Source organism: Vitis riparia, chromosome 16 (genome assembly GCF_004353265.1).
Source record: "Vitis riparia cultivar Riparia Gloire de Montpellier isolate 1030 chromosome 16, EGFV_Vit.rip_1.0, whole genome shotgun sequence".
NCBI classification, from domain to species: Eukaryota; Viridiplantae; Streptophyta; class Magnoliopsida; order Vitales; family Vitaceae; genus Vitis; species Vitis riparia.
Window position 1 is genome coordinate 288,671 of NC_048446.1, and position 27,985 is coordinate 316,655.

Here is a 27,985-nt window from a genome sequence, read left to right on the forward strand (position 1 = left end):
TTTATTGTACCTTTTTAGTATTGTAGCCAGACCTAGACACTCCCTATATGACATCAAGTGGTAAATTTTTTATATTAGAATGACCCTGAAACTGAATGATCGTTGTCAAACCACTTATGATTTCAAGGGCTTTTTATGCAACATCTCTTAGTCTTGTCTCTGTTGGCTTGGTCTGTAACAAGAGATTGATGAATTCATCCAATAAGAATTAGCTCTCCCTGTAAAAAGAGAGATGATTCCGTTCTACCTTCCAAGTCGATTACCTTGTAATTTAACTAAATAAGGGTAGAAGAAAGTAGGAATTTCTCCACTATTGGGCCTGTGATATTTATTATAAATCAATCTTTGAAACAAGTGAATCAAATTTGATGACCTCTCCTTCTTAGACTGGTAAGAACACCTCATGTTTGTTGCACAAAGACACAAAGGGTGGGTCCAAACTTGAGGGATATTTGGTGAGATGCGGTTATGTAGTAGAAGAGGGGGTGTGGGGGGGGTGTGTGGCTGTGGCACATTCGAAATCTGGGGAAATGAATCCAAAAGAGATGAAAAGAGAGACACTTGGCAAATGGCAGCCTCTCCACCACTCAATTCCTCATTCCCACCCTCCTAATATCTCCCCCAGCCAATCCTATCTCCCCATCCTATATCCCTTCCTCTCTTCTCCCTCAAATTCACTCCTCTCAAGTCTCGACCATATTAAGAAACACAATGCCCATATCAAAACTCAGTAATAATATTCGCAAAAATAAAAGAAAATCCATCACTTGTTAGTTCCAACTTCCCTCCTACCTCCAGTCCACCCATTACTATTTCATCATTTTTGTCGTTCACCACCTTGTTCTCATCGCCTCTCCCCCTCATTTCCATTTGGGTTCTTCAGGTACGCCCAATTCTCAATTCCATCCCCCAACTGACAAAGTTTTTCCATTTTTCAGTTTCTTAGATTTGTTGTGAAATTGGGTTAGATTTCTTAGAGGAAGAACACCCGGATTGGGAATTTACATACAGATCGTGAGAATTGATTATATGGGATTGGAGTTTATTGGGAATTTGTGATGGTGTTGCAGAGCCACATGATGGGTACAGCTGCAGTCATAGGGCTGAGTGCTGGGAACAGGCTCTTGGCCTCCTCCCACCACTACTCTGATGTTGCAGAGAAGCTCTCCTCCTATGTGAATGATGTTGGGTTCCCCCACTACCCATCTTCCCCACCCAAGAATCTCATATCAGCCAAGAAGCCCTCAAATTATACCCCATCTTCCAATCGCAGCATTCAATCCATGAAAGCCCTCAAGGAACATGTGGAATCAGCCTCTGCTCCTTCTACAGCAGACCCAGATTTCTCCTCCTCCTCCTCAGAGGTTGAGGATGAGGAGTACTTGGTGGAGGCCTTCCTCTTGTTGCAGAAGTCCATGCTTGAAAAGCAGTGGAATCTTTCATTTGTTGGAACAGTAGTAGGGAAGGAGGAGGAGGAGGAGGAAGAGGAGGAGGAGGAGGATATGGGGAAGAAAGCAAGGCAGAAGAGGAGGGAAGTCACATGTTCTGGGACATCGGCCAGGCAGAGGAGGATTAGTGGTAGGAAAAGGGTAATGAATGAGAAGAGTAAGAGCAGGGTGAGGGCAGCGTTGGGGGTTGAGAATCGATTGAAGGGGTATGTGAAGGGGGTGGTGAGTGAAGAGCTGCTCACCCATGCTCAAGTAGTTCTCCTCTCCAACAAAATCAAAGCTGGTCTTTTATTAGAGGATCATAAGTCCAGGTATTTCACCTTTCTCTTCTTTTCTTTCCTTTTTCGTCTAACGTTATGTTTGTGGAAATGTTTGAGAAAACAAAACAAATGCTGCCCATTGAGGAAATTATTTTCCCATAGGTGGAAAATCTGGTCTTTTTAAAATTTGAGAGAAAATAGAAAAACTGTGAAAAAGTAAAAATTAATAAATTATTATGCATATTTTTTTATATTCATTTTATTTTTTAATTTTGATTTGAAAATATATAAATAATTAATATTTTTTTAATTTATTTCTTTTTCATATGAGAAAATCATTTTCCTTTTTAGCTTCATTAAACCAAACATAATACAAGAAAATGAAGAAAATTGGATGAAATACATTCTTTAACAATTCGCTCAAATTTTATATAAAAAAGAAAAAAAGAAAAAAATTTTATTTCCTTTGTATATTTATTTCCCACGAAAACCAAACATGGTCTTAGCATGGGAATGGTGGTGTTAATGATGGTAATTTGGGTGGTGTAGACTGAAGGAAAGAATAGGAAGCGAGCCAACAGATGAACAAGTGGCGGCATCGTTGAGGATGTCGAGGGCGGAGTTGCAGTCCAAACTGATAGAGTGCAGTTTGGCGAGAGAGAAACTAGCCATGAGCAATGTTCGTTTAGTCATGTCTATTGCTCAAAGATATGATAACATGGGTGCTGAAATGGCCGACCTTGTTCAGGTACTCTACCCATTTGGATCATTCTCTGGTAATCCTTGTTTCTCATTCCCCTCTTTTCTCTTTGATAGGGTGGCTTGATCGGACTCCTTCGTGGCATTGAGAAGTTTGATTCTTCCAAGGGCTTCAAAATTTCCACTTATGTCTACTGGTGGATACGCCAGGTAATCAACACGCGATACTCAAAAACCCTCATTTCTTCTCTCTTCCATTACTCCAAGCTTCAAGTTTCTTTTTCTCCTCTTGTTTTCAGGGTGTCTCCAGAGCATTAGTTGAGAATTCAAGAACCCTCAGATTGCCTTCTCATCTCCATGAAAGACTCAGTTTAATCCGCAATGCCAAAATTAGACTCGAAGAGAAAGGAATCACTCCATCCATCGATGTAAGTATAGTTACCAAGATGATGATGCTTCTTTTTTTCTTTACATTTCTAGATTGCTTCTCCAGTTTCTACTCACTTTTTCCCTTCCTACTTTCAGAGAATCGCCGAATGCTTGAACATGTCCCAGAAGAAAGTTAGGAACGCAACTGAGGTACCCAACATAACATTTCAATCCTGCATCGTTCCGTCTATCATTCATACCCCTTTCCCCATTCTTTTTTCTGTCCATGCTCACCGTCAAATCTCATGTTGTATGCAGGCCATCAGTAAGGTGTTCTCACTTGATCGAGAAGCATTCCCCTCTTTGAATGGTCTTCCTGGAGAAACCCTTCACAGTGTAAATATTACTGCAGATTTTGAAATCACCATTGCATTACCTTGAGCTACTGGTTTGTATTGACTGCTTTTCCATCTTCATCTTCTCAGTATATTGCAGATGTTCGCCTTGAGAACAACCCCTGGCATGGTGTAGACGAGTGGGCACTCAAGGTACTACTAGCAATAACAGAATGAAAGGATAAGTTAGAAATGCAATGACGTATAAATATGAAAATTCCCATGATTATATCCAGGGGAGAATTTACTTGCACTTCTCACCTTTTAAGATAAGATTATAGCTTCCATTTAGCTTTACACATGGATGCAACAACTTCTAAAGCTGTATTTACATTCTGAACTGTATGCTTTCAGGATGAAGTAAACAAGCTGATTAACACGACGCTTGGGGAACGGGAGAGAGATATTATACGTCTTTACTATGGTCTGGATAATGAATGCCTCACATGGGAGGACATCAGTAAACGGTTAGTATCATTTGCTAAACTAGAAACTGGATTCAAACTTGGTCTATAAATATCAAAGTCAAACTCTAGGTCTGTTTATCAACTAGTTAAATCTGCACTTACCTGTTTGGTGCACAGAAAAGCTACTTTCTTCTTTCTGAATCCAGCTCTTTTGACAATGGTATGTGTCAACTCTTCAGCATAGGGTTATCAAGAGAGAGGGTACGGCAAGTTGGACTTGTTGCATTGGAGAAACTAAAAAACGCAGCGCGGAAGGGCAGGATGGAGGCCATGCTGGTGAAATATTGATTTTGTATGGTTTCATGGTAGACATCATAAAATGTTAGTGTATATAATAACAAAAGGGAAAACAACATCGATTTATTTTTCAAATCAGGAATAACTACAGAGGATGATGTGAGGGCTAAGACCTTAAAACTTTCTTAGCAAGAGTTAAAACACACTGATTATGAGCTTATAAGATGGAGCAAAATTTTTTTATGTATTATACATATCTTGGGCATGTGAATCACATTTTATCTGATTTTTATGTATTATATATTGGGGCATCTGAATCATGTTTCATCTTATTCACTTTTGTTTGGTTGTTTGGTTTTATAGAGTAGTTTGTTTGTGGACATTAAACTAGTAATCTACTAATCTATTTGTTTGATCCGATTGGCTACTCAATAGGAAACAAAGATTGGAAAGTAATTATTGATGGAGTGGCTTATTTTAAGATACCTGCAAACTAGCATCCAAATATGGTATCCATTTCCTAATTTAGTCACAAACAAAATGCATCCTAAAGAAAAATTAATCTCATCCAACCCTCCACTGATCGTGTCTATATTAATATCAATATCAATATCAGCATCAACATCATTATTAGACAACTAAAAAGTTGATACAAGTTGTTGAATAACCTATAGCCAATGTGCTCACAAAAATATTGAAGGTGAGAAATAGGAGAAAACCAAATCATTTGCTCAACCATCCAGCATGGGCAACACAAGCGATTTTGTTTCCTCCAATTCTCACATTCAAGCTCCATGCCCTAGGAAATTAATCAAGTATTGGAGCAGCAACAACATTCTATTTACAGATAAAAACATCTTCTGGGCACACGAAATTTGTTGCAACATGTCATGTGTAATGTAAAACAACCCTCCTAAGTTTCATGAGCATTTTGTGATATTCTCACCCCATGTGTATGGTATGAGATTGAGGACAATTTCGAGATTAGTTTGGTCTAATGTCTTCTAAACTATAGATAATCATGAAAAATGATTTCTGAAAGAAACTCAAATGATAATTGCAGCACAAATTTTAAGAACATGGATGGCTACTCAGCATAGATGCACTTTTCGGGGAAATGGGCAGCATATAATTAATCTACTCACTGATATTAAGGAAATACAATAGTGATTAACCACATTTGCAAGCATGGTACTTATCATGAAGCCAATCATAATTAAACTGAGGTCTCCATGCTTTGAGGAGTGGAGGAAATGAAAATGAGATTCAGACCAATTACAGAAATGGAGACTAGGAATCAATAACTATCATTCCCACTTTAGGATGCTCAGAATCAGTCAGCTCCATTAACCAGAAGACATTGGATTGTTTTGGAGCTCCGAGCTTGATAACAACTGTTAAAATACTTTTAAGTCCTAAAAATTATGAATTCTCTGCTCCAAACAGCTTTTTTTTTCTTTCTTTTTTTAATAGGTAAACAAGAAATGCATAAAAAGCATAAAAAAGAGTGCACCAAAGTATACATATATATACAATGGCCACCAAAAGATGGCCAAAAAATAGGGAAAGGGCAAACAAAAAACTACTCACTCCAAACAGCTTATATTGGCAACTGTTCACATGACTACAAAGGTTTTCAAGTGCAAAAACAGAAGAGAGGAATTAGTCTGAGCTTTGAAAACTAGAAAAAGGGTTTCAAGGTTTGATACATGCATGAGAAATGAAATTAAAAAATAATCAGATGATATATACTACAGACAATTGAAATCTGGAACTTGTTCATTTTCACATGCAACTAAATGAATTTAGTCATGAAGGGACAATTTGGAATTATCAAGAAAAACTACACACACCCTACTGGATCAGCATGTAGTTAAAATTTTTATTTATAAAAAAGGTTATTTGCATTCAGACGAAGGAAAAAGAAAACATTCCCATTCTCAAGAACTACCAAAAGTCATTCAAACTTAAAAGTGACATAATTAAGATAATTGCATGTTCTCCTGGGATTCATGAGAAAATCCATAAGCAAGATACAAATTTCAATGATCAAAGCTGTTTGCAACTTTCTATTATTTGAAATGAAATTTCGTGTATAATTCATAGCATATAAACAAAACTATTTCATATATATTAAGGAGCTTCATCTCTGCACCATCTTCAACATTTCACATACTATGATTTTCATGATTTGATCCAGATTCTTTTGGAGGCCTCCATCACTGTGCAATCTTATGTAATTACCAACACAATTCAAATACCAGATGTTATTTTACTAATCACCATCATTTGCAATCCTTCATAGAGAGGGTAGAAGCAAAAATCAACAGCTTCTAATTTCTAATGTATGAATTGCAAGGAACACAGTATTAGTAGCTGACTAGTGAAAATAGATAGGTCCAAATTGAAAAGATTAGAACAATTGCCTTCAAAAATGTTTGTGATAAATTTGCCATGCCCTTAAAAAGAAGCCAACCACAGAGCCAGCCAAGGTTGCAATTTATATATTTGAGACAAAGGCGGATGCCAGTAGTAGATTACTGCAGGCATATGGATAAAATGTTTGGACACACTAGCCTGAGCACTCTCAGAATGCTGAGGGACTAGTGTATCTTGTATAGGAACTAAAACATTTCTAAAGTAGATCAGTTCTTTTAAGTATGGACAAATATATCAGACATTCATAACTTTTTTTTTTATAGGAAATAAGAATAATATAAACAAGCGCCTAAAAAACAGCAGTCCAAGAAAAATGTATCATTCATTCATAACTTCACACACACCCACAAACAAAATATACACTCACAACCAATACTACTACAACTACATTACATTTGGATATAAGACTCGATATTAGATTGAGGAAAATAAATAACAAGATTCATATAATTGAAGTGTGCTAGTTGGTATAAAAGAATTTGTTGAGTCAAATTACAGTTGTTGGAGTTTTCTACTTTTAAGTTATTAATATCTTATGTTTTTAACGCACAACAGGAATTTTGTAGCTGAAATCAACCAGTAACTGCTGCTCTTACGACCACTTGAATTTTTGTTACCATGCTATTACAGCCAATTATAGTTTATAACAGCAAAGATATACAAATTTGGGCACCATGAAGATAATTTGACCAGAATCAAATGATCATAATGATTATATGTGATTCATTTTCAAGTCAAGTAATGTACTAATCAATATGATATGAAAGTGATTAGTAAGATTTAGTACTGACAACTGACAAATGGCAAGAAACTCAACAAAGATATCAACAATCCCAACTTGTGTGAATTATGGTTTAAAATTTTTTGAGTACTTAAATATTGATTTTGGATTGGGGTACCTTACCAAACTACACTCATAGAGAATTTTCTGCATTACCTTATAGCAGTCTTTCCAAAATTGTCACAGCTACAGGTGCCCCAAGTGTCCAATTAACTGTTTAATGCTTGAATTGAAATCCCATACAGCACAGCCAAAGGACTGCAACAATAGCCCAACAGCTAATAGATACAAAACAAACAAGAAATCAGCACCCACAAAATCAAATTACAAATAAATAGGCATACGGAAAAAAATTACTAAAATTCAGATAACTGATACTGTAAAAGAACAGACAAATACCAGTATTTCATCAAGCATAAAATATTTTTTTACTAAAAATTCATGATTATAAGAAGAAATTAAAAGAGAGAGATTTAAAACCATAAACAAAGCTTCCTCTTGTTTCCCATATGAAAACTACATGCTGAGAGTAATAGAAATAAAGGTTGTGATAGTTTACAGGTTCTCTCGACTACCTAAAAAGAATTTCCTGGTGAGACCAGAATGTAAAGCAAACCAATATAATGTCTTTTACTACTGCAACAAGGAGAAAAAGGCTATTCATCCAAAGAAGGGAAGAAAAATACTTAAATATGCCAAGAAATCTATGAAAACAAAGTGCAATTTTTCCAATCCAACACTTCATCAGATAAATATAAACATATTCAATTGTTACAAGCTCTCATCATCAATGCCAAAGAACAAACCCCATTTCAAGTTGATATCCAAATCAATGAAACAATAGTGAATTCTCAGTTGCAATCTTCTTTGGAAGAAAGATAGTACATCAGGGTCAATGAAACTATCATCTATCAACTATCCCAGAAATTAAAAAATAAAAAATAAAAAATAAGAAAACCAAACCCATCCCGCTTTAGGTTTTTACCAGAGTTGGGCTCCTACTGAATTTCAAATTACTTTAAAGAATTGTTTACTATGAAAATTTTTAAACCAATCAAATCAACAAAATTATAAACCTTAACACCTAGCATGAGAATGTTGCCATCAGCTTGGACCAAACCAAGGTTCATTGTTATATAACAAAACTGACAATGAAGAATCAAATAACAAGAATTCCCATTGTTGAAATTTACAACAGAAACCCAATACCCTAGAAGTTTTACTTCAAAAATATTCTGTTTTTCTCTGATTGCATTTATGCATAATGGCTACAAACAAGGCAACCTGAAATGCTGCCACAGTGCCACCCTAGAGCCACTTTGCATCCAAGAACTCTTCAAAAAAACACCTAAACTCTGTGTCACTTCAAAATAGAATTCTTGTGCATCTCCAGCAGCTGCTCCAGGGTTACCAAGGACCATCTCTCTTCATGTTGGGCAAATACCTTTTGATTTAGAGAGTCCACTATTATGCTTATGTTACCAAAGCCATATATCTGGTGACCATTATACATTCTGCCAGGTTTAGGCTTAAACAGCAATTCATGCTGTTGTGCATGTGCCTCGATAACTTCTTTCAAACTCATCTCAAGCACACCTCCAATGCCATCCATCTGGGTGGTGCCACCCAGACTCGCGGCAGCTTGCAGTCGAGCATCTGCAGCTGCTTTCTGCTGAGCCTCAAACTGCCGTTGTTCAAGCACCCGAAGATAGCTAATGTTCTCTCGCAAACCAGGTTGGACCACCTCCATACCTTCAACAGCCTGGTTCATCATGTCAAGACCAATATTAAGCTGATAGCGGATCTGTTCATTCGCAAGAAGTTCTTGGGGCAAGAGTCCCTTCCAACCCAAATACCATTGTGTAACCTCTTCAAAGTTTGGGCCTGAACACAACCAATGGTACAAAACCTGCTGCCACTTTGGGAAGAAATGAAGTTCCAACAATTCAACCATGCGATGAATTGGAATTACAGAAGCCCAAGACATGACCCAATGGAACTGATCGAGGTTCTGACTTGCTGGGTTTACTTGAAATTCTTGCAGTACATTCATCAATTTCGGAATTATTGATCGAACCATAAGTCTCTCCCAACTTGTAGAGTCAAAAACTGTCTTCCAAGGTGACAGGATAGTGTAAGCAGACCCATCACTAGGATGCCATGCTTGAAGAGCATTGCCCAATTTATCACATATCTTCCAATATAAACTCTCCAACTTCTGACCCAACAGTGGTAGCCATGGATGCACCCAAACATGGATTGGAACGGTTTCCCTACGTGGGTCCCACACATCTACAGCAGAAGATAATTTAGGCAAAACAATGTTGTCGAGCATGGTTTGAAGGACTGAGGAAGGAAGCAATTTTTCCCATGACTCCAAAAAGCGAAGCATCGGTTCAGGGTCCCTGGCTTGCCAAGTGTTGATTCCAGATATTCTTACAGCAGGTAAAACAACTTCCATAACCAACTGTGTATAAGGTGATCCCACATCAGAGAGATCAAAAATATCGTCCCCTCCTTGCAATAGATTTTTCCATGAGGACATCACTTCCAAGCCATGCAATGGATTTTGAAGGGGATCCCATCCCTGGAACACTCTAATAAGTAAAGGGAGAGCAAATGAGCAAGCAATGCATGACAGATTACAAAGTTTGTAATCTTCGGCAAATCTCCTTCGTAAATCACCAAAATACTTTGCAAGTGAATCCAATGTCAATTTTCCTACTGAATTCTCCTCACTTATTATGTCCAATACACTAACTATTTGTTCTGTATTATCCAACTGTGTCTTCTGATGAGCTGCCTCTTTTTGTAACTTCTCCTTCTCCATCTGCAAGCTCACCACTGTCTCTCTCTCATTCCTCAAATCCCTGTCCAACTTCTGTATATCAAGCTCAGCTAAGTTCACAATCAACTTCACATTATGCTGAAGTTCAGGCATTGGTATATCATTTTCCCTGGCTTTCTCCTCAGCATTCAAATCCTCCAGATTCGTCAAAACGCGAACCTGGGGCCCCCTCATGTCAAACACCTTCTGAACAACTTCAATACCCTGCTCTTGCTTCTTCACAAGCAACTCCTCAGCTGTAATGTATCTGTCCTTTTTCTTCCCGCTGGCTTGCTTCGTCCAAAGCTTCCCTTTACTCTTATTCACAGCCTGCGTGGTCCCAGGCAACGATTTCTTCTCCTCAGGTTCTTGCAATGCAGGCAATTTCGTCTCCTTGTAATCGTTAAAACCCATCCCCATATTCTTGGGTCGTAACTTAGCCTCAATCGGAGCAACAATCCCTTGCTCATTTTTCCCCAGACCACCTCCTGTGTAACCCATTTTCTCCATCAATTTCATCCCAATCCCTTTGGTAAACTTCTCAAATCGTCCGACATCCCCCAATTCAGCCTCTCTTCTCCCTCCTTGAGATTTCTTAACTAATTTCGACTTCTCCCTCTCTCTCTCCCGCCGCTGGACACCCTCCTTAATCTTCCTTCCGAACGCAGTGGGAAGGAAACCATCATCATCGTTATCATGTTCATCTACTTCGTTATTGCCAACATTTTTCGAAAACGAACCGGAATTGGAAGTAAAGCCTATACCTGAACCGAAATTGGTAGAACCGAGGCCCAAACCGGGCCTGTCGCCGCCGCCGCCGCCGTCGTCTTCGTTGACTTGCTCCCTGGAATTACGTTCGATTTCTTGAGTGGGTATGACGACGCCGGTGGAGACGAAATTGACAGGCTTGGTGAAATCGGTCTTGTTGGAGAGGTCCTTACGGCGCTTCTTGGTAGAGGAAGAGTCGTCGGAATCGGAGTCGGCGAATACACCATAGAGGACGTCGTCTTTGGTCTGGTGGCGCTTGTCCTTGCGCTTACGGTAGTAGAATTCGCCGTTGATCCATTGACCGTCTTCGAAGTCGTTGTCCACGCCAAAGCTCTCCATCTCTTGATACTCATCCATCTTTGGAAACAAACCCTAACCCTAACTGAGGAAAAATCGGAGTCGAGGGAAATTTTCAGAGAGGAAGATCGGTGGAGGAAGTGGTGGTGGCGGCGATGCTGGGCTGAGCCCTACGGACTTTCTACAATTGGGCCTTCTAAAAGGGTTGGGCCGTCTGATGTTTTTGACTAATTTAATTGACCACACAAATTGTACTTTTCTATTTTTTTTATTTTAGGTATTAAAACAAGTAGAGTTATTTACTTTGGTTTGGGAAAATGAGAAAGAAATAAATTAAAGAGGAAAATAGAAAAAAATAAAAGAAAATATCTAAACTTAATAAATCATTTTCACATATTTCCTCGAACTCATTTCATTCATTTTACTCAATTATATAAAGATTAAATAATTTTAAAATATATAAATTTTTTGTAAAATTTAATAATATTTGATATTTTTTTTTGTATTTTTCACGGTGAAATTAAACAAAAACAAAAGAAAAAAGAAAAAAGAGTCCCTAGTACCTTATAGAGGTGTAATTGGGCATGTTGGGTCAAGTCAATCCGAAATTGGCATCTATTGCATGAGTGTAGAAAGCCTTTTCACATAATCATTGTGAACCCAATATGCTTCCACTTTTTTGATGCTCTTTTAAGATAGATAAATCATGTCCATTGTTTATTTGTGGAGAATATAATTCTTCACATACTGCATGCACGAGACTCTAGCCCACCTTCAACATGCCATTGCTACTTCCCATGGTTATTGATGGCATGCTCTCTCCCATTTGGTCCACCACTACGCCTTCATCATTACCATCTCTACCCTAACAAGGCAAGCATCTATGCCTATAAATGCATCATCTTGAGTGGTCTCGAGTTTCTTATGAATTAGATCTTCTCTCAAAATCTTTGTGGTCGTTATAGCAAAACTGCCTACCTTTTGGCATAAGTAGCATACATAGTTTTTGACCTTTTGTTGTACATACAAGCATGCTGAGAATCCTTGTTCTTAAAATATCAAATTTTGATATTGTTAAAGGAAACAATCATCATCCCTATCCCTAAATGATAATATCCCTCTAAGCCATGAGTATGCTCCAAATAAGTCGTGACATTACTAAGATATTGGAATAACACCTCATCGATAAACCTCATTAATGACATATTGGATGCTCGAACAATGATTTTTGCTATCAATTTTCTATTAGTTTTTAATCAAATGTCAACATAAAAATCAATATCCCCATTGATCAAATATGACGATGCTAAGTCATGAGGACATGTTGAATGCTAAATGGTGGAATAGTCACCCCTTTTGTTAATTATTCTACTCGTAGTTCATATGAGCTCTGATTTCAATTTGGCCTCTATTGAGTGGAAAAAAGGATTAGTACACAACATATGACACAAGAAAAATAGATGATGCTAAGACACCAAGCCACCTTCATTACATTAATCAAATTCCCCATGCCTACCATGAGTATGGTTCATTGATTTGGAGGATATTTGTGAGAACAAACAAATCAGTCTTCTCATTGATGACTCATGAACAGTATGCATTATTTTTACTTGAAAATAAATGAAAAAGAATGTCACGATCAGCAACAAAAAGATAAAAAATAAAAAAGTAGCTATAAAGCTAGTTGAGTTGACATGGGTGCTGCTCTTAATTTTATCTAGCTATGCCTTCTAAATCATGCCATGTGGAACTAGCTAGGTGGCACCCAACACTTGAAAACCTTGAGCATCCAATCACACCATGTGGAGCTGCCTAGGTGGCACCCAAACATAGACACCTAAGCACCCAAAAAAGAAGATCCTGAGAAAACAAGTGTAATTACATTAAAAACCTTTATTATATAAGACATTTCTTCATCGTTTATAATAACACGTGAATTCTCTTATCGTCGGTGATAGAGGTCACTTTCTCCTATGTTTACGATGTGGGATTCAAACAAAACCATCTATAAGCACGCTAACTTGAGCATATTCAAGCACTTTTAAACCGCTCTAAATAGTAAATCCCCCTTGAACGCCTTCAAACCTCTTCTTCAAATATCCAAAAGTTAACTTCAAAAATTATCAACACTACAAAATTCTACAACATTCAAGAGCTATTTAAAGCCCTTGAAGAACGTGAAGATGGCGTGTTCGCCCAATATAATAAAAAGGGGTAACTGGATGGAGACATGGAGTCGTGAAAGATCCATGGAAGCAGCCGTGGGCGGTGAATTTTTCTTTTTGGAAACCCCACAGGGCCCACACCAAATCACATGCCTCATGGGCCCAAACATCTCCCTCCCTTCGTCTCTTACAGGAAGCAATGGAACGGGATCCGGACCATCCGCTCATCTCCCGCTTCCCCCAACCCCCCACCCCATTAAATATCTCCCCTCATCCCCACCCAGCATGTATCCATCTCCCATCCCACGTGTCCTCCCCCTATTGCTTCATCTACAGTAACTCTCTCCCCTAACTGATTTCTGAATTCTCATCTTTCTCCATCTTCCCGGCGCCCGTCAATGGTGGTTGTTGGTTTAGGAGTTGGTGTGGGTGTTGGGTCTTCGTTGCCTTCCGGCACGGCCGGCTGGAGCCCTTTGTTCCACTCTTCTCTGCGTCAAAAGCCTCTGACCCATGTCAAGCATGTGGGTAATCGGTTCTACTTCAGTCCGTCCTTGTCTTCATTTCATCGTCGACTCCCTCGACTGCCTCCGGTTTTGGCACTTGACTCCGACCTTCCCCGCCCTGTTTATCGGGTTTGTTTATTCAACCCTTTTTTTCCTTTTCTATCTGTTTCTGGGCAGCCAAATGTGCTAAGATTGAGTGGAGTGTGCTAATGGGATTGGTTTGAAATTTTGGAAGAGGTCGGAGAAGTTGAAGAGTAGTAAGAGCTTCGAGCAGTGGGATTCTTTGACGGCCAAGTTCTCGGCTGGGTCGAATCTTCCGTTTCTGTTATTGCAACTGCCTCAGATTATTCTCAATGCTCGCAATCTTTTGGCGGGGAATAAGTCCGCTCTCTTTGCGGTTCCGTGGCTGGTACAACATGTTGCTCTTCAACGCTTTTCATTTTTCGTTTTTTGTTTCTAATTCGTTTGGTTACTCAGAAAATGTAGGAAAAAGTAGAGAAATCAAAATTTTAAATGTGTCGTCCTATGAACAAGAACGTTCGATCAACTAAGCCTAGTAAAATTACAGGGGTTGGTTAGGTTAGATTTCTGTGTTTTAAGAATTAATTTAATGAACTACTGAGATTGGGCAAATTATGCTTAATTCAATGGAGTTTCTGATTCATGAGTCTGATTTATTTTGTTTGCCTACATTTACTCGGAAACCAAACAGCACTGAAGTTTGGAACCCTAATAAAGGGACTGATGTGATGCAGGGGATGTTAACAGGATTGCTGGGCAATATATCACTGCTTTCATACTTTGCAAAGAAAAGAGAGGCTGAGGCGGTGGTGGTGCAGACATTGGGAGTGGTATCGATATATGCGGTGATTGTTCAGCTGGCAATGGCAGGAGCAATGCCTCTGCCTCACTTCACAGTCACTTCCATTGTGGTGGCTTCCGGTCTTGTTTTGAATTTTTTGTTTTACTTTGGTTTGCTTAATTCCACTATATGGAACCTTTGGGAAGATTTCATTACCATTGGTGGAGTCTCTGCATTTCCCCAAGTAATCTCTATTTACTGGATCCATTATTATTTTCATCATTATTAAGGCGCCATTTGTTTTGAGAGTATATATTTCCTGGGGAAAAAGGATTCTTGGAATAAAACAAAATTAGGGTGCCAACTTAAGAAAGACAATAAAATCTCTCCAAGCTTCTCAGTCAAGTATTTGTTGATAGAAATGGAAGCTTAATGATTTTCTTTGCCAGGAATTTTTTAAACCCTTTTTCCATCTAAACAAAATGAGAAGGGTATGATATCTTGATCAATTTATTTCTCTCTCTTTATTATCTCTGACTCCTTTTATTTATGGAACTGAATTTTCCAGGTTATATGGTCTACATTAGTGCCATTTATCCCAAACAGTATTTTGCCAGGGGCTATAGCTTTTGTCATTGGTCTTGTGGCTGTTGTTATGGTAAGTTTGACATCGGATGTGGTGTATTGTTCTGTTTTGGTCCTGTTAATTCAATTAGCTATGAAATGCAAAATATCTGAAGAGTATTATCATGTAAATTATTTACTGGTGTGCATACTAGATCTGTGCTTGAAGTTTCTTTTTTACTCATCCATCATTTAGTCATACTCATACCTGATTCGTGAATGAAGTTTCCTTTGATCTGCAGCTTGGGATTCTAATAGGAGAGGGGAAAGGGAAAGTTAGCAATGAAAGATTATGGATTCAATGTTGAAGGGAAATAATTCCCAGTTCACTTTAGGAGCGAAAAATGGGTTATGTAGAATTTGAGAAATGAGAAATGAGATTGGTTAGCTGCTCCCTCCAAATATCAGTTCATTGACTGGAATAGAAGGCATCAAAATTTTCGAACCATCACCTTACCCATATAGAATCTGACACTGCTCAGTGCTGGAAGGTCAGAAGGAGAAGGGAAACAATAGACTTGCAACTATTCATTCTATATGAAGGAAAAAGGGCAAAAGAGGAATGCTTGCGGTGAAAGTTTATCTTGAAAAAGCATATGATAGATTGAGATGGCATTTTCTTAGAGATACGCTCCATGCAGTTCAACTCCTAGGGGATTTGGTTGCCTTTATTATGTCATGCTTCACCTCTTCAGTTCATGTTGGTGATTTCTGATGTGAATTTGGCAGGTTGTCCCCCCTCCCTACGGGTTACCCCACTGACCTAGTGAAACACCAACCACACCCCTTCCCTTTCTCTGATCACAAAGCCCCCTGATCCCTTTTTTTAGTCTTTCATCCCCACCTGAATAAGTAAGGCCCCGTTCTTTCTAATTCAGAAAAGAAAATAGGATGCAATAAATTTCATCCCTTGGTTCCAGGTTTTAGTTGTGATTAAGGAATTTAATGATGCATTTACTGCTTTTTTTTACTTATATATTGTTTTTTATCCTTGGTGATTGCCTTTCCATGGATTATATCCTTTGCTGTTTCCTGCAATTTTGGATTTCCATTTTATTATTATTTTTTCTTTTTTACATTCCATACCATCAATGTGTATGCAATGCTTTGATGTGCCTTAATAAAAGTGCAACACAGTCCATGGTTTATGTTTGTTTCTATATAATGATAGGTAGAATGACACATTTAAAAATGGGTGGTCTCAACTTGGTTTATCCTATCTAGAAAATAATCTTCATGTTTTCCCTATCCAGAGGAGAACCTTACATGCTGAAACTAGGACTAAATAGATGCATTTATCCTCTCTCTTGGATCGTTTTATGTTAGTTGGAGAAATTTGCTTATACTATGTCCAAGAAGTTAGTTTTATTGTCTTCGCTTTTGGTGATTGGACCTTTGAAGTACCCTCAACTGGATTGATCAGATAAATCCTGAACATTCCATGTGCCATGTGTACCTGAAAGTTGGAAGGGGCCTCATTTTCCATCTAGAAAAAAATCCTACAGTTTAGGTTAATTATTTAGAGATTAAGAAGCTTTCTTTGGAATATATAAACTGCCCAATGGGCTCATCTGTTCATCTTCAATCTAGACAAATTCCTTGATTTAGATTATGCTGCTGTCTTTTATAATGTATAATTATGGAACTACCCTCTGAATTAAAATTCTTTTAGGGTGTGTTTGGTATGCAAGAACCACAATCCTGGCAAAAGTGTTTTTGATTTTGATAATACTGAACTTTGTCTATTTCTATTTCTAAAAGTGATCCAAACACAGTAATGATTGCCCATTCTCTATTCTGGGATTCCAAACATGTCGCTTTACATTTTTCTTTCTTCATATTTCAATGAAAAGAAGAAATAAATAAGCAGTCAGATGCTGCATCCTTTTAAACTTGATGCTGCTAAGATTTGCAGGCACGGACTGGAAAACTTCCAGAGAAAGGGGTCAAATTTGTTAGAGCAATATCTGGATGGACTGCTACACTTCTCTTCATGTGGATGCCAGTTTCTCAAATGGTAATCCATATCATGCTTTTCTATTGAAAATCTAAAATAATGATTTATTTTATGTGTTCTCTGACCCAGATTTGTTCCTCTTCAGATGACAAATTTCCTTAGTCCTGAGAACATCAAGGGTTTATCTGCTTTCTCAATGTTGCTTGCCATGATTGGTAATGGGCTTATGATTCCACGTGCACTTTTTATCCGTGATTTCATGTGGTAATGCTCCCTACCTCATTAGATCTTTAATCCTTCAATTATTTTATTGATAGATTTTTTAGAATTTAACCTGCTGTCATCCTTGAGATTGTTGGTCCTGAAACATAATTCCTATCCTTCCACTTTAATTGTTATACATTTCTCTGCTGAATTTCTAATTCAAGCTGTAAATTACCTATGACGATCTTGTCTAACTCTGTTTTCATTTGGTGCTTTGAAAAATGGTAGACTGGTTCGTCTCTGCTAATTTGAATAATTCTTATTCTTTCTTTCTTTTTTGGCATATTTATGTTTTAATTTCTGCATTTTAATTTTTTTTGGGATGGTAACTGATTGCATTTTACAAGAAGCTGCAGCTTGATATAACTATTGCAGGTTAATGTGGTCTTCAGTATTTTTATATCAGTTCTGCTTATCTCAATCGCTGTTTTACTTTTTCTTTTTTAATCCAAGTGTTCAACATTTTAGTATTGGTTCTGCTTGTCTCCCTTTTAAGGTTTTCTTTTCCTGAGTAAATCAGAGTCACCTCTATTTTGAGTTGATAGTTCCAAACTTTTTATGGGCTCCAAGAGAATATTTCCATCTTTTTAGTTATCTATTTATCATCTTTTCTCTTTTCTATGGACAAAAAGTACATGGGAAAATAATAGATTTTTGAAGCTCTCTTGTGTAATGTTTTCTCCTTATGAATCAAATGAATGTTTTTGTGCAAATAATTGGAGTTTGAATATTCTCCTGTTGTAACAATATAAAATGCATGTTTACTAGTAAAATCATTTTTGTGAATATTGGGACAAGTGAGGCTTGGAAACAGTGAGTCTCAATGTAAGACTAGTCAAAATCATGCTCAGAAACTTCAAAATAAACCATGACTTTATAGAAGCTACTGAATTGTGAAGCAGCTGGTTGTGTGGAGGATGTTAGCTTTACTCAAATTGAGTAATGAAAAGAACATGCAAAATGGTCATGCAAAGCATTGAAAATTTATTGTCAAAGTGGAGGATAATCATCCCTGAAATTCTTTGATCAAGGATGCAAGCAAAGAAGCAAGAACTGGAAAGATATTCAACATCTGTTAATGAGATTCTGAAACTGGACACAGTGAAGAACTCATGTATGCACATGAAAGTTGGGTACTAACCAAAATTGTGTTATTGAGCTAAAATTAACTCTACTTAGTCAAGTTTTCAGACTTTAAAATTTTTAATCCTCTGTAAAATGCCTTAGGTAGTTGGATCTTCAACTGATGCTTGGGTGCATTTATGATTTGATATCCAAATTGTCCAACTGTGACTGGTTGCAGGTTCCTTGGTTCATCGTGGGCATCTATTTTTTATGGATGGGGCAACCTTATTTGCTTGTACTAGTAAGCTACCTCCGATTTATGAATATCCATCTGCTTTTGCTTCTAATGTTCTTTGACCAGTAATCTTCATCTTAACCAAAACACTGTTTTGATTCCAGTTTCAACATCATTAGCCGGGAATTCTTCTTGGCAGCAACTGTTGGCTTGTATGCCTGGATAGGTTGGCCTTCTATCCTCCAGTAGTGCTATAACTCAATTATTCTAAGGAACTTGCATGGATAAATTTGTAGTTGAATTTTCTGATCCAAGTGAATTTAAGATTTTTCCAATTTCTTGCCCTAGTTAATGCAAGTTTAGGGCATAGAATGTGAGTGTGATTTTATTTGTTCCTATCACAGGAGTTGCTTTCTGGAGAGACACAAAAGTGTATGGGTACGACTCTCCACTTGCATCTATGAAGGAGTTGCTTTCTGGATCTTGATTTTAACACTCTGCTTCTGGAGCTGCCAATGCTGCTCTTCCACAAGGCTTAATCTTTTAAAAGCCACTTGGTTCCAAGGCTCCAAACATGAAATTTAATAATTTAATAAATCTTCTCCACTTCACTGAGACGCCAGCTCTTGATCGAAGCTGCAGTTGCAGTATTGATCTCAATCACAGTCCTGAATAAGGAGACCACCATGTACGGTAATTGCTATTGCATTTCACTTACAGAGGATTCTAGGACAAGTATGCTGTAATCATTAAGGAATGTGATAAGAATTTTTAGCTCAAATTTTTACACAGGAACCGTGTTCAAACCATATGCCCATCTTCCTGGAAACAGTTCCTTTTAATTACACATAATGTAACATTAAATTATATAGCAAACATGGTTGTGTGGTTTCTTTGTGTTTGCTTCTGTAGTTTTGTATTCAGGAAATGGTGCAAATCCGGGCATTTTGTATTCTGTGCAGGAAAATCTACTCTTCTGCAGGGAGTGTGAGCGGACTATTTGTTGCACTTCCACAGAAATACAATGTTTCAGGACAAGTTTAGTGGTATTTCAGGGAACATCTTGAACTGCCAATATCAAAGCCTTGGATTGGTATTTGAATTTACAGTGTTCTATTGATTCAATAGCAGACTGGAAAAATGAAACTTTTGTGATATGGTTATTTTCCCCTTCCCTCTTGTTATCATTGTTACTTATCTCTCTTGATGTGCTTGTGGCTTTTGGCCCTCAGCTTCACTTGCCCCTTGTTGCCTTAGGAAAATTAACTACCCATGTTCAATTGAAAGAAAACAATCAAACAATCAAAATGAAAGAGCAAAAGCATAGTGACAGCTCCCAAATGTGTATATGCCAAAATGTGGTTTCTCCAAGTATAGGGAGTTGGTTCTTTATTTCTTTTGCCTTAAGTAGTATTTTAATTAGTGTTATGAGCTGGTCTTTAGGATGGGTAAATTCTAATTCCAACCAGCTCAATTCCTTAGGAGGTAGTTTGAAGTGATTTGAGGGAGGATCAAAGTCTCTCCTTGAAGTTTCCTAATCTCACTGATTGACCTAATTATTAGTGAATCTGTTAGCCACTTAAATTAGCTTACAAAATGGGGTGAAAGGGAGTTCAATAAGAAGAAAGGAATAACACTCAAGGACACCTGGATTTTCTCTAGAACTCTCTTCCACACATTGTGAACACGACTACTAACACCTAGATTTTCTGAATGAAGTTTTTTATAAGCTAAGAAAGACTCTACATAAGCTGCCAACTTAGTCTCAAATTGAGTGTCAATGCCTCTTCTCCTATAAGGAAAGAGGCATGGTTCTTATTCAAAGGGGAAAGTTGAGGGTCCCCAAGGGTGTTTCATCTTCCGCCTTAGACCAACTGGTTTGAGCATTACAGGCTAAAAGTCATTTTTACATAAGCCAAGATGGAATGACTACTCAGATAACCTCCTAAAGAAGTTGAAAAGAAAAAGAAAGAAAGAGAAAAAGGAAAGCAAAAGCAAAAGGAAAAGGAAAAGGTAAAAAAGCGTGAAGAAGCAAAGTGGAATAAATATTTGAAAAATGATAAGAGAAACAAACAGTGAGTGAATAAAAAGTAGCCTAATAAGAGAATCAAGTGCCCAAATTGAAGTGAAACTCAGCAGCATGAAGGTGAAGGAGTAGTCCAAGTTAACACTAGAGAGGCCTATGGAATTAATAGCCTCAAGGCCTGCGCTTCAACATCTCTTAATATGTAATTAATAGCCTTAAATATTTTGACCGTTAGAATGAACCTTAATAGAATTATTCATTTTACAATTATGTGTATATAGCTGTTTCCTCATCTATTTATAAAATATCTCTTCCTTACCTTTCCAATAATTAGAAAAAATAAATAAAAAATTGCCAACTCCTATGCATGCATCCAAAGAATTTTGGAGTGTAAGAGAGAAAATCTCATATAGCATGGATCAAATCAATTTAAGGCTATGTTTGGTTCTCGGAAAGTTTGAAGAAAAATGCAAAGGCAAGAAAATAAAGAGAAAAAGTAGAAGAAAAGAAAGAATTAAGAAAAATAAAAAATAGATTTAAAGTTAATAAATTATTTTTATATACTACTTCAAATCTTTTTTTGTTTTTACTTATTTAACTCTTCTATATAAATATTGGATAATTTTAAAATATATAAAATTTTTAATAATTTTAATTAGATTTGACTTTCTTTCTCATTTTCGATAATAAAACTAAATATGAGAAAATCATTTTCTTTACTATTTTTTTCTTTAATACTTTTCAAACCAAACATAACCTAAATGTGAAAAGTTTCAAATATTATCATTCAAGTATGATGTGGATCTAGATTCCAAATTTTAGTCATCCATGAGATGTTTCTTAGAACAATTTTTTTAATAATATCTAATTTTTGTAATATATATATAAGAAATCTGATATTAGTTTAATCATATTTGATTTGCATGTGTCAAATAAAACTTGGTGGATTTTAATTTTTTTTTTTTTTTTGGATTTTGGTTTTAGATTATATTTAGTATTTACCCAATCTTTAACATGTTTAAGTTACCAAAAATAAATTTGTTCTAGTTTCTAGTTTTCTTTGTGTGAATTATTATGATATATAGCTGAAAATTTATTTTATTTGGTGAAAGTATTATGTTGTTGAAATAATTTTGGACTATATAAATATAAGCGGAAAAAAAATATTTATAAGGTGAAATGATAATTATTTTGTCTTAAATGAAGTAGAGGAAAAAAAATATGGAACCAAAAAAAAAATTAAATGAGTTATTTACAATTAATTCATAGACTTAGGTAATTCATTTAAGATTGTAGTGCACTATCTCCTAATCGAAGAGATGATTAATCTTGGTTATCAAGATAAGGTTTTCATGGTTAGTGCATTAATGTGTATAGTCATATATCGAACAAGACTAATAGTGAGCTATGACATTAGCTATCGAGTAGTTATGACTTCATCAAACTACTATTATGTATGAGCTTTCAACTTTAAGAGAATAGTGAACTAATATTGAAGTTTTTCGTGGCTTCAGTTTATGAGTGAAACCCTAAGATAGTCATATATTTCCTATAAATTCGGTCAACTATTGATTAAGCCAAGTGACAATAGGTATTCTCAAAATAGGCATCATAATATTTCATAAGTTTAAGACAATATATCTCATTGAGTGATTTTAAGAACATGTGATCATAAAATCTATTATTGTTTCCTTAAGTGGAATTTTACATTGTTATTAATGAGTTAGAATATGTTAGTTGATCACATAATAGGATGATTTGAAACTCAAAGATGATAGAAGTAATTTTAAGATGTTAATAACATCCATCACATTATATTATAAACACCGGCACATGTGGAACTTGCACACAATTAGTAATAGATTATCGACCTGAGTTTCCTATCTTGATCTAATATTATAGGATACTATAGTATAGTTAACTCATAGGATGTTGAATCAACTTTATAATTGAATTTTGAGGAAGTTAATACTTTCCTAGATCCTATTTGTTCTCGTTTCAGCTCATATTCTTTAGTGACACATTATTTAAGGAATATTTATTTTTTATTCATATGTATACATAAAAGCGTTTTGATAAATATCTCTAGATCATTGAATAAAGTTGTAAATACAAAGACATAAAATATGGTTACAAAACAATTGAATCGAGGGATGTAGAATGGTTAAATCTAAACCATTGAATTGCATGATTAAATCCTAACTTGAACACCTAAAAGCTCAGCTGAGAGTTCATGAATCCAGGTTCCTTCAGGTTTCAAGCAAGTTGATGGTGACCAAAGGGAGGAAAGTTGGGGAAAGCTTACAGGAAATATGGAATAGAATCTCAAGCCTGACTCTTTTTCTGATGCAAGTTCTTGGAATATTCTAGTAACCCAAAGACTCCATAGCTTTAGGTGTGAGTTTGGTATATAATAAAATAGAAAATTTTAGGGAAAAAAAAAAGTTATTAAGAAGGGATTTGAGAATGATTATGATTAAAAATGTCTTTTTTTTTTTATTTAAAAAAAACATCAAATATAAAGCCGTTGTTTTTTTGTCAAATCCCTTTTACATGGGATATGTATATATCATGTACCATATATATTTTTTTTACCAATTTTTTTATTTTTTTATATACTCATTTTGTAAAATAATTTTTTTATTATAAATTAAATTTATAATAAAAAATTATAATATATATATATATATATATATATATATATATATATATATATATATATATAATTTTTATATATTGAATAACATAATATACAAATTTTTTATTTATAAAGTTTTAATCATGAATATTATGAAAAATAAGAAAAAATTTATTTTTTAAAATAGAAAACAATGAAATGTAATATAATTCTTATTTTAAATATTAAAAAATAATATATATATATATATATATATATATATATATTTAATATTATTATTTTATTTATTTTATAAACATAATATAGCATAACATATCTTATTCAATATATTATTTTAAAACATCATTTTCATTCTACATTATATTCATCATAAAATATACACATCCTATACTATCCGTTAATCTAATATAATTTAAAATAAGTGAGTTAAATTAATCTTTTATTAGACCGACTCAACATTTATCTATATCCAATTATACTCGAACTCAAATCAAACTATAGTCAATCCAAACTTATATAATGTATGTTAGATTCAAATTGTATTGAGGAATGGGATCAAATTTTGGAACCATTGAATGTCACATAGTTTAGAAATTGGCATCATATAACTAATTAAAAAAAGGGGGATATATCATCACTTTACTATTTTTATTAATTTAAAGAAGAAAGTGAATATCCTTAATTCACTTTTCCCAACTTTACTTCCATTTGGGGAAAAGTCTTTTGTCTTCGTCCCCCACCCCCATCTTTATCGCAGCAGCCCTGAAATCTGGACCGTCCAAATCCCGTAGGGATCCGAGTCAATTATCGGTCGGCACGTGCCCCCAAAATTCACCCACCAAATCTCATTCCACGTGCCACCTCTCCCAAAACATAATAATAAAAAGTAATAAACGTGTCGCGCTCTCGTCCGTCCACGTGGAATTTTTTAAAAAAAAATTAAAGAATTCAAATAATTATAATAATAAAAAGAGTGCCACTCGCTCAACTCCCACTTTTTTAACAGACGGGAGAGGGGGAAGAAGAAGAAGGAGAAGAAGGAGAAGAAGAAGAAGCAGCAGAAGAAGAATGGTGTCAGGGGAGAATGGAGAGGAGGAGAGGCGGCGGCGGATCAGGGGACTGCTGGGTCTAGGGTTCTGTGTGCAGGGGTTCAGGTGCTTCCCATGGACTGCCATCAACTTCTTCCTCAAGGACGGCCTTAACGCCGCCCCTTCCACCCTCCAGCTCCTCCAGAGCTCCGCCAATCTCCCCATGGTCGGAAAACCCCTATACGGCGTCGTTTCCGACGCCATCTACATCGGAGGCCAGCACCGCATCCCCTACATCGCCATCGGAGGTCAGCCCCTCCCCCCCTTCCTCATCCTCATCCATTTCCCTTTTTTCCCCTTCTCTCAAACCCCAAATTCCCTTTTTTTTTTAAAAAAATAAATAATTAATTAATTAACTTGAATTTCCCCTTCTTTTTTTCCCCATGATTAATCAATTTTAGCATTAAGATTTTTCCCTTTTTTTAATGGATGTGGAATCAAAAGCAAATGCAGTAGAGATAATTCCATAGTAAGGTGCTTTTTTTTTTCCTGCTTCTTTTCTTTATCATAATCCATGTGTTTGGCACCTGAGAACTCAATATGATAATTTGTAGACAATTATTAATAGTTTCTAGACTGTTCTTTAGGTGTTAATTAACTCTTCTCCAGAGAAAGAACTGTTGGATTCCTATTTGAGTAGAAAATCATTGGTGAACATAAAATATAAGCATTCTTATATAATATTTTGAAAAGTTCCTTTGAAAAATACTTTTAATATTTCAAATTTTTTTAAACAATTTTCAAAACTATTGAAAACAGGACATGCATCCAAACAACCAAAAGAGGAGCAAAGCTCTTAGTGTCTTTTGTGGGTTTTTTTTTTTTTTTTTTTTGCCAGCTGAAATCGGTAATTTGTAAATCTGCCTCAGATGTTAAAGCTTGTGTTGCTTCTCCTAGTGGAACTTTTCTTCTTGTTTTTTATTTGATTTTGTGTGCTAATGCTATGGAAGATGTCTTGTTCTTCTTTTTATTTAACTGTAATGAAATGGTTTTGTTTCTCATTTGGTTTCTACTTTACATTTCACACCATTTATGAGATGTGTTAGTATTCTTCAATGCTTCCAATCCGGTTCTACATGATCTCTCATTTGGTTTCTACTTTACTTTCCCAGTCATGTCTAAATTATTCTCCTTGGTTATATTCCCATTTGTTAAATCTGCTTTGTGCTTCTCTTTTTCATGCCATTCCCCTTTTTTGAACAACTTATTTTGGTCAGAGGTCTTCAAAATCATGGAATGATCCCCTTTTGAATCGATTCTTATAGTAGTTTCACATATGTCCCTTAGTTTAGTAGCCAAACAACATCAAACAAGGGGCTGAACGGTTTGTAAAAAACTGGACGAATAAACAACGAAGTGGGTTAAGGCAGTAAAATCCAAAATGAACATGATTTTTCTTTACTGGTATATCTGTGTTTGGTTTTTCTTCCACTTTGTACTAGGAATTCTCAAATCGATTTCCTTTCTTTAAATTATAATTACAGTTAATGGTTGTTTTTTCTTTCATGGGGGTTTTTGGTTTTTTTGTTTTTTGTTTTTTGTTTTGTGAAGTTTATATTAAGAACCCCCATTTGTTTCTTGTTCTGTGTGATGAACTGTTTCATAGATCAAAATATTTGGGAGTTTTGCAAACCCCAACTTGCGTTGAGCTAATTTCAGGATGCATCATGAGAGAATCAAGGTCCTGTTAAAACCAAACTATAGGCTTCTGAGAAGGAAGCATAACTGTTTCTGTTTGATTTCCCTTTTGCCGGCCAAGATTACAAGCATAACACAACAATCACAGGCAAAATGCACAACATTGCTTAGTTTACAGTACTTAGATTCTTAGAGTTTGATCTCTCAGGATGATAAGTTGGGTTGCATCCTTTTGTGAACTACATTAAATTTACTCAACTTTGTTAAACCATAATCCTTGATTGGGATCTAAATCTTCAGAGAAGGGAAAAGTAAAGCAGAAAGCAAGATCAAGTTGCCTGTTTGTTCTGTGGCACTAGAGGCTCAAATATGTCACTAGTGTCAGGTTAAATACGAGTTGCAGAAGGAAGAGAAGGAAGAGAAGTGATGACTTTCTTCAATTTGACCCAAACTAATTTTTTGAGTCCATTAAGAGGTGGGTTTGAGGCATTTTATCGCCTTTTAACCTAGAGGGAGATGAGGTCTATTTTGGAATCTCAAATCTTGGGGGCGGGGAAACACATCTGAATTTTTGTATGGTTTTGACCACTGGGTCTGACACTGAAATGAAATTGAACTTAGGCTTGTTCTGATTTGATGAAGTTTGTTATGTATCCAATTTGGCATTTCCTTGATTTATTTGTTTTTTTCTAATTTATTCTGCTCAATTGTTGCTGCAGCTGTCCTACAAGCAGTGTCATGGCTTGCTATAGCAATCCTTCCCTCATCAAACATCTCAATCTTCACTATCACCCTGTATCTACTCCTCAGCAATCTTGGTGCTTCAATAGTTGAGGTTGCTAATGATGCCATTGTTGCAGAGATTGGAAGACAGCCCACTTCCTCTTCTAAAAAGAAACAAGCATCTTCCTCTGGTGAGCTCCAGTCCTTTGTTTGGATGGCTTCCTCCATGGGTGGTGTCCTTGGAAACCTGCTAGGTGGTGTCACCATTGACCGCTTCTCATCTCAAGCAATGTTCCTCACATTTGGCATTCTCCTTGCCATCCAGTTTCTCATAACAATTACCTTTAGCGAAAGCTCTCTTCACCTACCCAAGAGTCCATCCAATGTTGGGATCAGAAAACAACTCTCAGAGCTCACTTTTGCATTAAAAAAACCCGAGATTGCTTACTCAATATCATGGTTTGCAGCATCTTATGCCATAATTCCTGCCCTAACAGGCACCATGTTTTTCTACCAAACACAGTATTTGAAGATTGATTCATCAGTACTGGGGATCTCTAAGGTGTTTGGCCAGGCAGCAATGCTTCTGTGGAGCATCATCTACAATCAATACTTGAAGTCTGTCCCACCAAGGAAACTGATCTCTGCCGTTCAGGTAACCATGGCTGTGTTCATGCTTTCAGACATTTTGTTCATGAAGGGGATTTATCGAAACATGGGCATGCCAGACTCGGTATATGTTGTGATTTTCTCGGGTCTTTTAGAGGTTCTCTACTTCTTTAAGATTCTGCCATTCAGTGTTCTAATAGCACAGCTCTGCCCACGAGGATGCGAGGGATCCCTGATGGCATTTCTTATGTCAGCCATCGCCCTTGCATTCATAGTAAGCGGGTATCTTGGGGTGGCGCTAGCCTCATATGTTGGAGTCACCGCAGATGATTTCTCAGGGATGCCGCAAGGCCTGCTGATACAGGCAGCATGTACACTGGTTCCTCTCTTCTGGTCTTCTTGTATCCCAGAAGAAAAACCCAGAACAGAGAAGAAGGATTAGAGCTACGCAGCAGTGTTACTCAAAATGGGTGTGTTGTGAATTTGTTACAGAAATCTTTGGATTTATTCTTTTGATAAAATTTGTTACAGCATATACATCAATAAGAGATTTCCAGTGGCATTTTACATCCATTTTTTCAATTTCTTTTAATTTATCTTTGCTTTTGCTTTTCTCAAATGGGCTAATTATACTTATACAAAATTATCCAGACAGACTCAT

At 36.3% G+C, this 27,985-nt stretch overlaps 4 protein-coding genes across 8 annotated transcripts; 3 read left to right on the plus strand and 1 right to left on the minus strand.

Moving 5' to 3' along the window:
• The first annotated feature begins 591 nt into the window (after nt 1-591).
• On the plus strand, nt 592-4,186 carry LOC117934249 (RNA polymerase sigma factor sigA). 3 transcript variants are annotated; one of them, XM_034855920.1, is made up of 10 exons: nt 608-883; nt 1,071-1,759; nt 2,258-2,456; nt 2,525-2,617; nt 2,707-2,835; nt 2,933-2,986; nt 3,095-3,172; nt 3,262-3,324; nt 3,526-3,638; nt 3,818-4,174. In XM_034855920.1, the coding sequence occupies exons 2-10, from the start codon at nt 1,077-1,079 to the stop codon at nt 3,924-3,926; spliced, it is 1,521 nt and encodes a 506-aa protein (XP_034711811.1). In that variant the 5' UTR covers nt 608-883; nt 1,071-1,076; the 3' UTR covers nt 3,927-4,174. The 3 variants fall into 3 exon arrangements, with proteins under 3 accessions (XP_034711812.1, XP_034711811.1, XP_034711810.1); XM_034855921.1 differs by having other exon boundaries at nt 592-1,759; nt 3,823-4,186; XM_034855919.1 differs by having other exon boundaries at nt 608-1,759.
• LOC117934248 (septin and tuftelin-interacting protein 1 homolog 1) lies at nt 2,080-11,133 on the minus strand. Its single transcript, XM_034855918.1, has 2 exons — nt 8,380-11,133; nt 2,080-7,373 (listed from the first exon to the last, which is right to left on the minus strand). Exon 1 carries the CDS (start codon nt 11,045-11,047, stop codon nt 8,456-8,458), a length of 2,592 nt encoding a protein of 863 aa, XP_034711809.1. The 5' UTR covers nt 11,048-11,133; the 3' UTR covers nt 2,080-7,373; nt 8,380-8,455.
• A 2,263-nt stretch (nt 11,134-13,396) lies between these two features.
• On the plus strand, nt 13,397-19,786 carry LOC117933808 (maltose excess protein 1-like, chloroplastic). 3 transcript variants are annotated; one of them, XR_004654369.1, is made up of 10 exons: nt 13,397-13,784; nt 13,891-14,064; nt 14,411-14,701; nt 15,026-15,115; nt 16,997-17,098; nt 17,184-17,302; nt 18,606-18,668; nt 18,767-18,828; nt 19,007-19,295; nt 19,565-19,786. XR_004654369.1 is itself a non-coding variant. In XM_034855352.1 (9 exons), the coding sequence occupies exons 1-9, from the start codon at nt 13,551-13,553 to the stop codon at nt 19,087-19,089; spliced, it is 1,218 nt and encodes a 405-aa protein (XP_034711243.1). In that variant the 5' UTR covers nt 13,397-13,550; the 3' UTR covers nt 19,090-19,499. The 3 variants fall into 3 exon arrangements, 1 of the variants encoding a protein (XP_034711243.1); XR_004654368.1 differs by having other exon boundaries at nt 19,007-19,290; XM_034855352.1 differs by lacking the exon at nt 19,565-19,786 and having other exon boundaries at nt 19,007-19,499.
• Nucleotides 19,787-24,274: 4,488 nt separating this feature from the next.
• Nucleotides 24,275-27,906, plus strand: LOC117933870 (probable folate-biopterin transporter 7). The gene is made up of 2 exons (XM_034855440.1): nt 24,275-24,602; nt 26,712-27,906. The coding sequence occupies exons 1-2, from the start codon at nt 24,335-24,337 to the stop codon at nt 27,764-27,766; spliced, it is 1,323 nt and encodes a 440-aa protein (XP_034711331.1). The 5' UTR covers nt 24,275-24,334; the 3' UTR covers nt 27,767-27,906.
• Nucleotides 27,907-27,985: the final 79 nt, after the last annotated feature.

Coding starts and splice junctions, on each gene's coding strand:
- LOC117934249 (XM_034855921.1), top strand. CDS start 1,059: ATGGTGTTGCAGAGCCACATGATGGGTACAGCTGCAGTCATAGGGCTG. Junction 2,457..2,524: donor AAATGGCCGACCTTGTTCAG/GTACTCTACCCA, acceptor TCTCTTTGATAG/GGTGGCTTGATCGGACTCCT. Junction 3,173..3,261: donor CTGGAGAAACCCTTCACAGT/GTAAATATTACT, acceptor TCATCTTCTCAG/TATATTGCAGATGTTCGCCT.
- LOC117934248 (XM_034855918.1), bottom strand. CDS start 11,047: ATGGATGAGTATCAAGAGATGGAGAGCTTTGGCGTGGACAACGACTTC.
- LOC117933808 (XM_034855352.1), top strand. CDS start 13,551: ATGGTGGTTGTTGGTTTAGGAGTTGGTGTGGGTGTTGGGTCTTCGTTG. Junction 17,303..18,605: donor TTTATCCGTGATTTCATGTG/GTAATGCTCCCT, acceptor GACTGGTTGCAG/GTTCCTTGGTTCATCGTGGG. Junction 18,829..19,006: donor TGGCTTGTATGCCTGGATAG/GTTGGCCTTCTA, acceptor TTCCTATCACAG/GAGTTGCTTTCTGGAGAGAC.
- LOC117933870 (XM_034855440.1), top strand. CDS start 24,335: ATGGTGTCAGGGGAGAATGGAGAGGAGGAGAGGCGGCGGCGGATCAGG. Junction 24,603..26,711: donor CCCCTACATCGCCATCGGAG/GTCAGCCCCTCC, acceptor TTGTTGCTGCAG/CTGTCCTACAAGCAGTGTCA.